Source organism: Thamnophis elegans, chromosome 9 (genome assembly GCF_009769535.1).
Source record: "Thamnophis elegans isolate rThaEle1 chromosome 9, rThaEle1.pri, whole genome shotgun sequence".
Taxonomy (NCBI): domain Eukaryota; kingdom Metazoa; phylum Chordata; class Lepidosauria; order Squamata; family Colubridae; genus Thamnophis; species Thamnophis elegans.
Window position 1 is genome coordinate 10,981,407 of NC_045549.1, and position 16,445 is coordinate 10,997,851.

At 42.0% G+C, this 16,445-nt stretch overlaps 1 protein-coding gene across 1 annotated transcript in view; it reads right to left on the reverse strand.

Annotated features, from left to right (window-relative positions):
* SCD5 (stearoyl-CoA desaturase 5) overlaps window positions 1-16,220 on the reverse strand; it is a 36,126-nt gene extending 19,906 nt beyond the window's left edge. Inside the window, exon 1 of the mRNA XM_032224569.1 lies at window positions 15,995-16,220. Within this exon, the coding sequence (XP_032080460.1) occupies window positions 15,995-16,220 (226 nt within the window). The remainder of the gene's footprint in view (window positions 1-15,994) is intronic.
* Between the last annotated feature and the right edge of the window lie 225 nt (window positions 16,221-16,445).

The following is a 16,445-nucleotide window of genomic DNA, read 5'->3' on the forward strand; positions in this document are numbered from 1 at the left end:
CTCTGCACGCCTCATTTTTTTTGTGAAAAACAGGGCATGCAGAGAGTTTGAGAGGCCTGCAAAGTGCTTCTGCAGGCTGAGGGGGGGGGCAAACATGAGGAAAAACATGCCTGTTTTTGCTCGTTTTTGCCCTCCCCAGGTCCCAGGAGCACTTTGCAGGCCTCCCAAACCCTCTGTATCTGGATTTTTGCGAAGGGGGTGGGATTTCAGGAGGCTAAAATTGCTGTATTCAGTGTATAAGATGCACCCAGATTTTCTTCCTCTTTTTGTGGTGGGAAAGGTGCGTCTTATACTCTGAAAAATACAGTAAGTAGGATTTATTCTTGATTTTCTCTCTCCCTCTCTGTCTCTCTGTCTCTGTCTCTCTCCCTCCCCCTCCCTCCCTGGATAAAAATGCATCATTTGCCTAGTTTCTGTTCTCTTAATAAGATTTTGTTTCTGTCCTTATGCTAAGGGTGACGAGTATGCAGTAATCTGATTGCTTGCATGTTTTCCATGATGAGGTTTGCAATACTCTGAGAGGCAGCCTGCCAAAATTAATTGTGTAGCAGAGGGACAAGCTGCCTATGGGTAATGAAATCTCCGCTCCCAAATTTGCAGAGGAAGCTTAGCTGTCTTTGTAAAGGAAAGAAAAAAGGAAAAAAAAAATCCTAGCTTAACATTTCAAAAAACTCTATACAATGAAAGACTGATACATATATGAATACTTTAGAACTTGTTTTAAAATGGATAAGGATAACAATGAATTTATGTATACTTGATAGAGGATTGGGGATATAATGTATAACCCTAAGAATATATTACAAAGATATCTTGTTGATAAATAATTTTAACAAGGAAGTAATTAAAAATTGGTATATATGTGAAGTGACTATTTAGAATACCTTGTTGAAAAATGAAGGAATAACATCTTTGTCTTGAATGTATGATGTACAAGGACAATAATCAACATTACATAAGCATACTCGATAGTTGATTGGTGAAATTATACATAATTGAAAACAGTGATATACAAATATAAATGGTTGGTAAATCTCTTTCATATCGGATCTGTGATTATATAAAGGTATATTGTTATTAAACAGATAATCAAGAATGTAAGGGAATTAGGTTTATTGAAAAAAAAATTAATTGTAATTGAATATACATTGTACAATGAAAGTGAGGTATTTAGTTATACTAGATGAAAAATCTGTGATTGTAAATGTAATTGAGAATACGGATCCAAAAACACTTGTAACCAAACGACATGCTGTATGTAATGGAGGAGATTGGGTTTTTTTTAATATTGTTTTTTTTATTTTTATGTTTAAAAATAAAAAATAAACAGATTGCAAAAAAAAAAAAAGAAGAAGAAGAAGGCCGAAGTCAGCTGGCCAGCGTGTGCATGCGCACTGGCCAGCTGACAGGGCAACACCTTGCGTGCCCTGACAAATGGTTCCGGTTCACCGACAAAACCGCGAATCCCTTTTCCGCGCCGACCTAACCACGGAGGGCAAATCCGCGCCATCCGAAGTGCTAAGCAAAATGCGACCCTAGCGCGCCGACATAACCGCGGAGGGCAAATCCGCGCCTTCCGAAGCGCTCAGCAAAATGCTTTTACTAGCATTCAAAAGCTAACCCTAACCCTAACCCTAACCCTAAACATAACGCTAACCCTAGCCCTAACCCTAACCCTAACCCTAACCCTAACCCTAACCCTAACCCTAACCCTAACCCTAACCCTAACCCTAACCCTTACCTTAACTTAAATCGGCTTTCTGTCGCCACGCTGTTGTAAAGCACCCTTCTGTCGCCGCGCTGTTGTCGCCGCGCTGTTGTCACCGCGGTGAGGACGTTGCAGTTTTAGCAACGCGGTTTTGTCGGCGCGCTTTTGTCAGGTTACGAATGGTTCCGCATGCCACCTGTGGCACGCGTGCCATACGTTCGCCATCACAGGCATAGAGGTTTAGAGGTTTATTAACATTTATAGGCCGCCCTTTTCCCTGAGGGGACTCAGGGCGGCTTACATAAAATCAAGGGAGGGGAGCCTAAGCGCTATGTGCTTAGAGCTCAAAGCATTGTTAGAGACCACACACACCAGTGGTGGGATTAATCTTTTTTTACTACTGGTTCTGTAAGAACCCCCTCTGCTTTGTTCCCTATGCCATCTGTCTGGTAAGCTTGCAAGATTCATTTCTCTTACCATGTGCATGTATACATCCGAACGAGACTGTATTGTTTCTCTGGGTGATATAACATATGTGGGTGTATGCATAATTTTGTACTTATTTATTTATTCTGTCAGGCTCATGTAGTGGATATCGGAGGTGGTGACCATTTGAGAGCTGCATGCAACGAAATATTCATTTAAATGTATGCCGATTGGTGTGCATTCAAAGCGACAATAATGTTCTTCTAAGTTCTCAGTCTAAGGGTCACCTTGAGCCAGTCCTCTCACAGAGTTGTTGTGGGGAAAATAAGAGAAGGAAGGCGTATTTCTAGATATGGTTTGCTGCCTGGAATTGTTCATAATAAACAAACAAAATTTAATCCTGAAGCTTTCTTCAGAGGAGATTATTTTTGACAGTATTTTAAAACAAGTGCCGCCAGCTGTTAAACATTCCATTCCCCCACTACTGAGTATGACTTTAAACTCCCATTATTCTGAGCCATTCAGCCATTTTAGGATGGGAATGCTAGGAGTTGAAGTCCACACATCTAGAGAAAATGGGGCTATCTCAGAAGTGGGTATCTATGACTCTTTAGGGGGGGTTGCTCCTGGTTCGGCCCGGATCGGGCGAACCCATAATAGTGGCGGTGGGAGGCTTCGCCTACCCGCCCAGACGCTTCTGCGCATGTGCTGGAGTACCGTGCACGCATGAGCAAATCAGTAGTAAAAAAATGGAAACCCACCACTGTTTATGACCATGCTGGCTCAGGAATTCTGGGAACTGAAGTCCACAGGTCGTTAAAGAGGCCACAATTATCCACCCCCTGCCTAGGCAGGAAACCTTATACCGTTTCAGACAAATGGCTATCGAACATCTTCTTAAAAATGTCCAGTGTTGGAGCATTCACAAATTCTTGAGAAAAGTTATTCCACTGATTAATTGTTCTCACTGTCAGGAAATTTCTCCTCAGTTCTAAGTTGCTTCTGTCCTTGATTAATTTCCATCCATTGCTTCTTGTCCTGCCTTCTCCTGCTTGTCCTGATTGGTATGACAGCCATCTCATCCAGAGGCATCCCTCAACATAACCTTCTTTTCAGGGTAATGGTTTGAGGTCTTGTGAGGAGAAAAAACTCATGAGAAATTATAAAGGAGAGCTACGGAGCAATAAAAATATTTTCCCTACTGGGAATAAAAAAAAATATTGGGGGCTGGATGGATGAAGGAAATGAATCAAATATACCGAATTTCCAAGGAAATCTCATTTTGCATTGTAAAACGAAGCCTTGGAAAGGCTTCAGGCCAAACAGTGATGAATGAACTTGATAAAAAAAAAAATATGTATATAGTCTGTATTCATTTCTGTGGAACCAGATGGCAGTTCTCCATAAAACCATAGCTAAGAAAAACTACAATGCAAAGTATCATCTTTGATTTCTTGTGTATTTCTCCAGAAATGGAAAGGATGTTCTTTTTTTTTTTTATAAAGACATACAGGAAATAATTTTAGGCCTTGATAAAAATGTTTGTCACGAAAATATTTTGCAATCTGGGAAAGAAGTCGGTGTTATCTCGTCCAGCGTATTCTGTCAGACACGATGAAGGAATTATGATGTAAATCCCTGGATTAGAAAAAATGTAACATTAAAATGTATGTGGAGGCTATTCCAGTTATCTGAAAAAGACAGCTTGTGTGGTTCAGTGGGCCCTGCGCAGAGTAGTTATTTTTATAAGCTCTGAGGTTGATACAGTTAAGCTTATGCTCCATGGACTTGCCTTTGTAATCTTCTGATGCTATTTAAGCATGTTCAAACCCATGGAGGATTTTTCATTAAAGGAGACAGACAGACAGACAGACAGAGGGAGAGAGACAGAGACACACATAGAAAGGGAGAGAGACACAGAGAGAGACAAAGACAGGACAGAGAAAGAGACAGACAGAGACAGAGAGAGAAACAGACAGACCGAGAGAAAGAGAGACAGACAGAGAGAGAAAGAGAGAGAGGGAGAGAGGGAGAGAGACACAGGCACACAGACAGACAGAAAGAGAAAGACACAGAGAGAGAGACAGACACACAGAGACAAAGAGAGAGACAGAGAGAGAAACAGAGAGACTGAGAGACTGAGACAGAGAGAGAGTGACAGAGAGAGAGAAAGAGAGACAGAAACTGAGACAGAGAGAGAAAGAGACAGAGACAGAGAGAGAGGGAGAGAGACAGAGAGAGACAGAGAGAGGGAGAGATACAGGCAGAGAAACTGAGACAGAGAGAGAAAGAGAGACAGACAGAGAAACTGAGACAGAGAGAGAAAGAGAGACAGACAGAGAAACTGAGACAGAGAAAGAGAGACAGACAGAGAGAGACATACAGAAAGAGAAAGAGAGAGAGGGAGAGACAGACACAGAGAGACAAAGAGAGAGACAGAGAGAGAAACAGAGAGACAGAGAGACTGGGACAGAGAGAGAGTGACAGAGAGAGAGAGAGAGAAAGAGAGACAGAAACGGAGACAGAGAGAGAAAGAGATAGAGAGAGACAGAGAGAGAAGGAGAGATACAGACAGAGAGACAGAGGGAGAGAGACAGACAGAGACACAGAAAGAGAGAGGGACAGAGAGAGACAGACAGAAACAAAGACAGTGTGAGAGAGAGAGAGAAACAGAGAGACAGAGAGAGGGAGAGAGACACAGACAGTGAGAGACAGAGAGAGAAATAAAGAGAGAGAGACATACACAGCGAGAGACAGACAGAGAGAGACAAAGACAGAGACAGTGATAGAGAGACAGTGACAGAGAGAGAAACGGAGAGACAGAGAGATTGAGACAGAGAGAGAGAGAGAGACAGACAGACAGAGAAACTGAGACAGAGGGAGAAAGAGAGACAGACAGAGAAACTGAGACAGAGAGAGAAAGAGAGACAGAGAGAGAGAGAGACATACAGAAAGAGAAAGACACACAGAGACAGACACACAGAGACAAAGAGAGAGACAGAGAGAGAAACAGAGAGACAGAGACTGAGACAGAGAGAGAGTGAGAGAGAGAGAGAGAAAGAGAGAGAGAGAGACAGAAACTGAGACAGAGAGAGGAAGAGACAGAGAGTGACAGAGAGATACAGACAGAGAGACAGAGGGAGAGATACAGACAGAGAGACACAGAAAGAGAGAGGGACAAAGAGAGAGACAGACAGACAGAAACAAAGACAGTGATAGAGAGAGAGAGAAACAGAGACAGAGAGAGGGAGAGAGACACAGACACAGACAGTGAGAGACAGAGAGAGACATAAAGAGAGAGAGACATACACAGCGAGAGACAGACAGAGAGAGACAAAGACAGAGACAGTGATAGAGAGACAGTGTCAGAGAGAGAAATGGAGAGACAGAGAAACTGAGACAGAGAGAGAAAGAGAGACAGACAGACAGAGAGGGACAGAGAAACAGAGAGAGACAGAAAAACACACAAAAAGAGAGAGGGACAAAGAGAGAAAGACAGAGACATTGATAGAGAGACAGAAAGACTGAGAGAGAAACAGAGAGAGAAACAGAGAGACAGAGAGACTGAGACAGAGAGAGAAAAAGAGAGAGAGACCACTGTTCTTAGCATCAGATGAGGATGAAAAGATTGAAAGAAATTTTACAGTGCTTCGAAAACTCCAGACAATAACAGAACATTTATGAACTCGCTCGAATAATAGATTTTGCAATGTTTCAGGATAGCTTTCCGTGTTCTCGACTTGATTCAACATTTAGACTATTATTTCCGACAAGAGAGTCCCTGTTTATTTCCAGATTATTCCCCCCCCACCCCCCCAAGCAGTGCAAAAGAAAGAAAGAAAGAAAGAAAGAAAAGGCAGGAACTTCGATCTCATTAAGTGAAAACCGAGCTTTTTTTGCTGTGGTGGGTTGCAGCCTACCGAGAGCTATGATCTAAGATCAATTGTACAGAGATGGCGCAGCAAAATCAGCGTCTCCAAGGGGATCAGAGAACAAAAGCTCAATTATATATTTTTTTTTTCATCACAGCCAGCCACAAATGAGAAGAAGTTGCAACAAACAGGCTTTAAAAAATGTGACTTTCTATTGCGGTTTCAATTTAGGGATGTCTCCTTTGAAACATGTTTTAATTATTTTAAACATGCACTTATGGACTTAAACATAAACAACGTAGAAATATGATGTTCCGATTGCAAGCACAGCCACAGGAAAAAATGAAACAGAAGCAGCTAACAAGAAGGAGTGGAGACGGGGGACACAATTGTTACCCAGGTAACATCTGAATCAGAACCAAATTAAAAAGCATCCTATCGCTTTCAAATGTGTCAAATTACAAGCTCCATCCCACCCAGCAGCTCTGCAGGCAATCCAAGTTTGCATGGCTTTGCAATTTCTACATGGTCTCACTGGAGCCAGAGAAAAGACTAATTCACTTGCCACAAACCCGATTGGAGTTTGTTTGAAGCTTAGTTGGTTGCACAGTCTGAGCCAATCATGGCTTATTCCATAAATCACACATAGTGAAGCATGGCTTAAACACATATGAGGGTACCAATCACAGGTGGTATTCACTTATTTTCCCTACTGGTTTGCAAATGTGAGCGCGCCCATCCACGCATGCGCTCGACCTTCCATGCACGCCCTTTGGCTTGAAAATGTGCCTAAATAGGACAGCATACAGCCTGGGTGGGTGGGCGAGGCCACCCGCGATTTCCAGTACCGGTTCGGGCAAACCGATCTGAACCGTCTGAATACCACCTCTGGTACCAATAGAAGAGAATATTTGTAGCTTGGGGATAAACAGAATAGAATAGAATAGAATAGAATAGAATAGAATAGAATAGAATAGAATAGAATAGAATTCTTTATTGGCCAAGTGTGATTGGACACACAAGGAATTTGTCTTTGGTGCATAAGCTCTCAGTGTGCATAAAAAGACAAGATACATTCATCAAGAATTTTAAGGTACAGCACTTAATGATAGTCATAGGCTACAAATAAACAATCAGGAGACAATCAATATCAGTATAAATTGTAAGGATGCAAGCAGCAAAGTTACAGTCATACAGGCATAAGTGAGAGGAGATGGGTGACATGAAGGATAAGAAGATTAATAGTAATTGTAATGCAGACTTAGTGAACGGTTTGACAGTGGTGAGGGAGTTATTTGTTTAGCAGAGTAATGGCATCCGGGGGGAAAACTGTTCTTGTGTCTAGTTGTCTTGATGTGCAATGCTCTATAGTGTCGTTTTGAGGGTAGGAGTCGAAACAATTTATGTCCTGGATGCGAGGGGTCTGTAGATATTTTCACCGCCCTCTTTTTGACTCCTGCATTGCACAGGTCCTCAATGGAAGGCAGGTTGGCAGCAATTGTTTTTTTCTGCAGTTCTGATTATCCGTTGACGTCTACGTCTGTCTTGTTGGGTTGCAGAGCCAAACCAGACAGTTATAGAGGTGCAGATGACAGACTCGATGATTCCTCTGTAGAACAGAATCAGCATCTCCTTGGGCAGTTTGAGCTTCCTGAGTTGGCGCCGAAAGAACATTCTTTGTTGTGCTTTTTTGATGACGTTTTTGATGTTAGGTGTCCATTTTAGGTCTTGAGCTACGTTAGAACCTAGAAACTCGAAGGTCTCGACTGTTGTCGATACTGTGTTGTCTAGTATTGTAAGAGGTGGTAGTAGGACTTTCTCCTAAAGTCTACCACCATTTCTAGGGTTTTGAGTGTGTTCAGTTCCAGATTGTTCCGGTCGCACCACGAGGCTAGTTGTTCAACCTCCCGCCTGAATGCAGTTTCATCGTTGTCTCGAATGAGACCAATCACTGTTGTATCATCTGCAAACTTCAGTAGTTTAACAGAGGGATTGTTTGAGATGCAATCATTGGTATACAGAGAGAAGAGAAATGAAGTGGAGAGTAAATGGTAGGGTCCTTGATGCTCTCTGAATTTGGGAGTTTTCCTGCAGATGTTTCATGACCCAATTAGGTAACACATTCAGTGATAAGCACTGAAGCATTGAGGATGTTACCTAGTAAGGTAATTAGATGTCTGCAAGAAAACAACCAAGCTCACAAAACACCAGGAACAGCAGAGTTCACATAATATGGTTATGTGAGCCGTAGTTTAATAAGCCAGCTTTCCTTAACCTAGTATCCTCCAGATGTTAGCTCCTAGGAATTCCAAGTAGAATAATCTCTGGACACATCAGTTGAAAATATTGGGAATTAAGGTCAATATGCTTGGAAGATGTAAGACTGGGAAAGGATACTACTGTGCTAAGTCAAAATGTGGCTTGTTTTATTTTTGAGATTTAATAGACTCAATGCCTCTAATCATTCTGGTTTGCAAATCATAGTTTATGGCTGTGTGTATGATTCCTAGCTGTAATTTATTCAGTAAACCAGGACTTCAGTAAACCAGGACTTAAACATCACTTACACACATATATGAGACTCTTTGAGTACGGCATTAATATATCATTAGTTTTTTTTCATAAGCAGAAGGAGAAAAACATCTTGTCTTATTAGCAATTAGGCTCAGAATCATCTTGTAGGGGAGATGGGCAGCGTAGAGTGAAAATAGACAAAGTAATAGAAAATGAAGAAACGAAAGTGCTCTGGGATTTTAGGCTTCAAAAAGACAGGCACCTGCGCCATGGCATCCCAGACTCAACAATTATCAATAAGAAAGACCAAAACATCTGGACAGTGGAGCTGGCAGTACCTGGACAGAGTAGAAGAGGAGAAAGAACCGGAGAAAATAACCAAATACAAAACAACAACAACAACCCTGCAAATAGAAATAGAACGACTGTGGCAAAAGAAGACCAAGGTACTACCAGTAACAATGGGAACATTGGGCGCAATCCCAAAACAAGACCTTGAAGACCATTGGAATTGACAAAATCACCATCAGTCAATTGCAAAAGGCAAACTTTACTCAGAACAGCTTACACCCTGCGATGATCCCTCTCTAACACTATCAAACATCCGTCTATCTGCCTATCCCTGGTCTGCTTGGGAAGGACTCGGTAGGGCCAAAATGCCAAATCTGGTCTGAATATCTGGCTGTGACGGACCAGAATGGTTGGTTGAATGAATGAATGAATGAATGAATGAATGAATGAACGAACGAACGAATAAATAAGTAAGTAAGTAAGTAAGTAAATGTTTTTTACGCCTTTATACCAGTGGTGAAATTCAAACTTTTTTACTACCGGTTCTGTGGGCGTGGCTTGGTGGGCGTGGCTTGGTGGGCGTGGCTTGGTGAGTGTGGCAGGGGAAAAATACTGCAAAATCTCCATTCCCTCCCCACTCCAGGGGAGGGATACTGCATAATCTCCATTCCCTCCCCACTCCAGGGGAAGGATACTGCAAAATCTCCATTCCCTCCCCACTCCAGGGGAAGGAAACTGCAAAATCTCCATTCCCTCTCCACTCCAGGGGAAGGAAACTGCAAAATCTCCATTCCCTCTCCACTCCAGGGGAAGGATAGTGCAAAATCTCCATTCCCACCCCACTCCAGGGGAAGGAAACTGCAAAATCTCCATTCCCTCTTCCACTCCAGGGGAAGGATACTGCAAAATCTCCATTCCCTCTCCACTCCAGGGGAAGGAAACTGCAAAATCTCCATTCCCTCCCCACTCCAGGGGAAGGAAACTGCAAAATCTCCATTCCCTCTCCACTCCAGGGGAAGGATAGTGCAAAATCTCCATTCCCACCCCACTCCAGGGGAAGGAAACTGCAAAATCTCCATTCCCTCTTCCACTCCAGGGGAAGGATACTGCAAAATCTCCATTCCCTCTCCACTCCAGGGGAAGGAAACTGCAAAATCTCCATTCCCTCCCCACTCCAGGGGAAGGAAACTGCAAAATCTCCATTCCCTCCCTACTCCAGGGGAAGGATACTGCAAAATCTCCATTCCCACCCCACTCTGAGGCCAGCCAGAAGTGGCATTTGCCGGTTCTGCGAACTACTCAAAATTTCCGCTACTGGTTCTCCAAACTGCTCAAAATTTCTGCTACCGGTTCTCCAGAACCTGTCAGAACCTGCTGGATTTCCCCTCTGCTTTATACCTAACAAGACTATGGTTAAGAGTGAAATTACAAAGATCCAGGTTGTCCATGGTTTCCTCAGATTGATCTACTTTTATAGCTGCACGCTGACATTTGACATTCTGCTTTTATGCACACGACGCATACAAGCCAAGTCTTTCAGTAAGAGTTTGGAGTGTCTCAAATTTCTTCTTTTGGAATGGTACGGCTTTTCATTCAACGTTGACAATGGTGTCGCAACAACACGACACCTGTGGCCACCTGGAGCTCTTGAAAGCTTATGCCTTTCAGTAAGGTTTGAAAGGCTGCACATGGATTTCTTCTGAAATTTGGCTTTCATAATTTAACACATCTCTCTGCATCTCAGTGAAGCAAATTCCAAAAGAAGAGAAACCCTGCCTGTTTTATGTGTTATTGTTCTCATGCACAAGCTCTCAACGTTCTTTATCTGCTTTTCTACAATAACCTTTGATCTTCTTTCCTCTCTGTCATTGTCCTTCAGCATCTTGGAAAATAGCCCAAATTGAAGCGATTCCAAACAAGATATATGGCCTGAACTGGACCCAGAACGAATGAATAAAAATATTTCTAGCCTTTGGGGGGGAAAATACGTTTTCTGTTAGGTCTAATTCACTCACGCAGCTGCCCCATCCTTTCTTTAAATTAATATAGGTCAGGTAAATTGCCTCATACAAGACGGAATGAATGTATTTCAGCTTTTGGAACTGTACATATAAATACCCGTCTCGACTCCTGAGAACTTGAAAGAAACAGCTCCCTGATGTTTTCTTGGCAACATTTTAAAAAGTGATTTATTTGCCCTTGTCTCTTTTGTAGGACAGAGAGAGAGAGGAACTGACAGCCCCAGAGTCATCCAGCTGGCTTCATACCTAAGGAGAGACTAGGTCACTTGGTCTCCTGATTTCCAGCCTGGTGCCTTAACCACTAGACCAAAGTCATAGACAGCCATGATCAATGCTTCTCACGTCCACTAATGGAGCCAAAGGGTAAGTGTTGGAATTCATTGTTGGATTGTATTTTTATGCAACAACGTCAGTTGTATTTAGCCAGTAGATGGCAGTGTTTACAAGTTTGGATCTATGGTATATACTCTATGCTCTTTGGTTTTAAGTAGAGTTTCTTGTTTCCTGTAACCAAGTTATATAGTTGAGCAGTAAAGCACATGGTGACTGTACTCTTTGTTTGCTCTGGGTGGACCCTTAACTTAATCAAAAAGGCACTGAAGCAGAAGTTTAACTCTTTCTTCATCTCTCTCCTCCATTCCCACTTCTCCAAATATACTAAGCAGCCACATCACCTGTAGCAATGACCATTTAATATGTCTCACATTTATGCAGCAAGGTTTCAGGAGGAGTCCTGATGGCACAGTGGTTAGAGTGCAGTATTGCAGGCCAACTCTGCCCACTGCCAGGAGTTTGATCCTGACTGGCTGGAGGTTGACTCAGTCTGCCATCCTTCCGAGATCAGTAAAATGAGGATCCAGATTGTTAGAGGCAATATGCTGATATCACCTGTAACAATGTCCAGTTAATTCTCACATTTATGCAGCAAGGAGGAGTCCTGATGGCACAGTGGTGAGAAAGCAGAATTGCAGGCAAACTCTGCCCACTGCCAGGAGTTCGATCATGACTGGCTGGAGGATGACTCCGCCTTCCATCTTTCTGAGCTCAGTAAAATAAGGACTCAGATTGTTAGGGGCAATATGCTGACATTGGGAAACCACCCAGAGAGTGCTGTAAAGCGCTATGGAGTGGTAAATACCGTATTTTTCAGAGTATGACGCACATTTTTCCCTCAAAAAAGAGGCTGAAAATCTGGGTGTGTCTTATACACTGAATACAGTGTATTTTTGCCCCTGAAACCCTGCCCCCTTCACCAAAATGGCCATGCATAGTCTTTAGAGGCTTCCAAAATGTTCCTGGGGGCTGGGGAGTGCAGAAATGAGCAAATAATGGGTCGGTTTTTGCTTGTTTTTGCCCCCCCAGCCCCCAGGAGCACTCTATAAGTCTCCTGAAGGCTATGCATGCCCCTTTTTTTGATGAAAAACAGGCCCGTTTTTGCAAAAATAGAGGCCGTTTTGGGGAGGTCTGCAGAGTGCAAAGCCTTTTTTTTTAAAAAAAATGCCTCTTCAAAATCTTGGTGCGTCTTATACTCTGGTGCATCTTATACTCTGAAAAATACGGTAAGTATAAGGACTATGGCTATATCCTCCAAAGTGTGCTACCTTTCAGTCATCAAATCTCACTGACAAAGACAGCTTTCTGAAATTGCATTTAAAAAAAATATGTCTGGGGAACTTTTCCAAGAATCAGTATTCAAGGGTGATGGATCTTTTGCCAAGATTAAAACAGGGGGGGAGAGTAACAAAGTGGTTCACCTTTTAGTCTCTAGAAACATTCCACGTAGCTTACAAATTATAACTCTCAACTGCTATAAGAACAAGTTCTTTTATCCAAGGTGGGAAAAAAAGAGATTTACTGCTTCCAAATGGCACTGATCCCTCATTAATAAATGATTTCCTTCCATTATTCCACCTCCACACCAGCCAATTCTGGATTTTTTTGGGCTAATCATTATTTCCCAAGACAAATGTGTTATTTCCCAGGAGAAAAAGAAAGATCCAGATAAAAAGTGTAGAGATGTAGAGTTATTTATGAGAATGGGATGAGAGATTAGAATGCGTTGTTTGCTCAGGAGGAAAACTATTATTATTGCAAGGGGGAAAAAAACAGGGGTTCATTAAATAAAATCAACAAAATTAAGACTCGTACTCTTGAGGAGCGAAGTTTCATTCACAAACCAAGATTCATTCGGAAATAGTTCTCCAAAAATTATTCATTCATAGTTTTTGGAAAAGGATGATAATTCCTGGGAAAGGATAATCCTTGCTATATACAAATCTTTTATTTCTTTGTGTCTTTATAAAACAGTTTTTCCATCTGATAACCTTCTGGCAGTTTACAAAACTATAGACAACATGTATCTTGCAGAATGTTTCCATATGCTAAACCTGGCATCTCATAACACCTCCTCCTCTTCAACCGATAAAAAGCTCAGTATAAATTGTTTTAATAAGAGAAGGAAAGAAATCCTACCACCACCATGACAGTAGAAAGGAAAATACTTATTCTAGTTTTGTTACTGGGTCGGTCAAGGTGTTTGATCTTGGGGGGGGGGAGTGTGTGTGTGTGTGCGGCCAGGGGCATAATCAAGGTGGGCGTGGCCAGCTTGACGTCACTCATCAAGGCTCCATCTTTTCTCGCGATGCTTCCTGCAGACCTTTGCCAGAAAAAATGGAACTCAGAGAGGTGGTGCGTGGCCCACCTGGTTTCCGTTTTGGCTGGCAGAGAGCTGCAGGAGGCTGTCGCGGCTGAAAATGGAGCCCGAGTGGCTCGCATGTGGCCTCCCTGAGCTCCATTTTTGTTGGCAGAGGGTTGCAAGAGGCCACCACGGCCAAAAATTGAGCCCAGGAGGTCCGCATATAGCCCTCCTGAGCTCCATTTTCACTGGCAAAAGCACCATGGGCCAGTCCTTCACCGTTTCCAGGGCAGGTCCGGGGGCCAGATCTAATCACCCCGTGGGCCAGATCCGGCCCCTGGGTCTTGGGTTTGACACCCCTGGTTTAGGCTCTTTATGACTTGCAAATCTCTGGATTTCAATGGTAGGATGGATCCCATCTCTAGCCTACTCTTACAATAAAAGCTGTAGTACCATTTCTTCACTAAAGGAGGAAGAAATCGACTCCAAAGCATCTGAAGTGACGAGTAAGACCCAATTCACACATTCAAAAATATGATATAGCCTTCCCTCTTTTCTACTTGTCCAGTCTTAGCCATGGAAAAGGGGGAAAGAAAAAATTTGCACACAGAAGAAACAAAGAACCAATGTAATGTTGCCCAGCTACAGACCTCTCATGTTTAAGAGAAGCCTTTAAGTGGTTTTTTTTACGCTGGCAAACAGTTGTGAGAAGGGAACAGAGAACAAAACACACCAGTTGTTTCACAATGGGGATACATACCCTGGGGTTATAAGTGGAACATGTTTTCAATCCACCCAAAAGGGAAATAGACTTTGCTTTGAAAATGGTATGGAGAGAGACCTAGCCAAGCATTTCCTCAAATGAGGAAGTTCTGAATCCTGATCTGCCTTCCCTGCAGGATTATTTTAGAAAAATATCCTATTCTGGGAATCTGGGCCATTTTGTACATATTTCCATTTGCTTTGTTTTGCCCGTCAGTTCTTGATTATTTCGTGCTTTATTTCCTGTCCCATCCTTATAATTTTGTTTGTAGAAACCTTGTTGAGTTTATATTAGTCTGCAGAGCATGATGGAAATAAGACCGAGCTAAATCTAGATATATTAGGTTTAATATATCTAATTAGATATATTAGTCATCAGCAGCAAAGGAAAGAAACACACAATTGTGATGTACAATCATATTCTCTTTGTACAGTTTGCACAGGATTAAATTTAGTCAGGCGTCACCGTTTAAATCACTTTTCATGTGAAATTTGGTTGGCAAGGTTAGCGCTGAATTAAATCAAATGCCTTGGCTGCAGATAGTACTCAGCAGCAAATTGAGTTATCTCCCTGTATTGTCTATAATTAAAGGATCTGGCAACGTAACAGGAACAATATTCAGAAAGAAGTACCTTTACCCCAGCTGCAGAAAATATATAGAAAAATATTTAATATTGCCATGGCTTGCTCCTTCAAAAGCATAAAAGCACAACTATTGAGAATTGCAATTATTCACTAGCTCTCCTCAATCCTGGAAGCCGCTACGGTGCTACCCTATAATTATTTACCTGGGAATAAATTCATTTAATTCAATGGGACTACTAAGTAGACATGTATAAGGATTTCACTATGGTTACACTCTTAGTACGCATCACAAAGTCAAAACTGGACAGGTGCTGGTGATTTTTTTTATTAAAAAAAAGCTTTCATGTAAGAACCACCTGCTAAAGGGGAAAAAAAACAACATCCTAATCTTGAAAGCAAGGGTCTAAAAAAAAATAGAATCTTACAAATCGGTGAGAACCACCTCATCTCGTGAGTTTTAAATATGGAAACAGGTTTCTTTATTATCACACTTTCTTACTAAAATTGCCTCTTTTCTCATAAATCTACTCCTTTATAATCCAAAATATTTTTATGAGGTGCTGTAATTTATTTACTTTATCAGGTTGCTTGTATATAGTCCATCCAAGCTGCCTCAAAGGGGGCGTTTACAAGGTCAATTCTTGCCGATTTGTTACCTTTGGGCTATTCTTTTGTCTAAATAATCCAGTAATTACCAGATTTAATCAGGATTCATGCTGTGATCAGGCCCGTTGATGAGTTAAAAACCAACTATTTTAATCTGTTAGGGAAAAGCACCAAAAAACAGATTAGGCTTATTTAACCTGGATGAATAAAGGGCAAGAGTTTGATTTTTTTTTTTCCTCTTCAAATGTTTCTAAAGAAGGCATGATATTTTTGGAACAAAACTGGAAGTTTCTAACCCACTGAATAATAATAGCCAGTCCTTTTGCACGAATAAGCCAAAATAACACCACCACCACCACCACCACCACCACCAACAACAACAACAACAACAACAATAATAATAATTCTACAGTAATGCTTCCCTCCCTTCTTAAGGCACCACATTATGAATGAAGTTTCCTGAGAAACAGACATCTCTGGAAAAAAAAAAACCAAATCGCATGAATTTCATGAAAAGAAGGCAACCTTCATGGAGGAAAATGCTTTTTTTTAAAAAACAAAAATGAAACTTACCCCAGATCAGAGTATACAAATGGGCCTTGGGAATGAGAAGAAGGGAATACACAGATCCACTGTGAAGCAGAGCCATTAAGATGACATTTTTCCACACAATGGGTTGCCTATGGTCCACTTTCTCCTTGATTTCGTCTTCTCTTGAGCCAAAGGGGCTCTCGGCTTGCCCATCGCAGGACATATCTGTCTCTCCATCACTCACATTCTTGGCTCCTAGCTTGGACATGACCACCGAAAAACCCCCCAACCCCTTAAAAAAAAACCCACCACCGCTCACTGGGTGGTGGATCTTCACGGAGTGCAAACGCCGGTACCAATTCTTGCTTTGATTGAAGGGCTGGAAAGGCAAGGGGGAGAAAGGGGGGGATGAAAGCTATCCTTCTCTTTTTGTTTAGGGATTAGGTTTCCTTTTCTCTCTCCCCCCCTCCCTCCCCTGCCTTTCTCCCTCCCT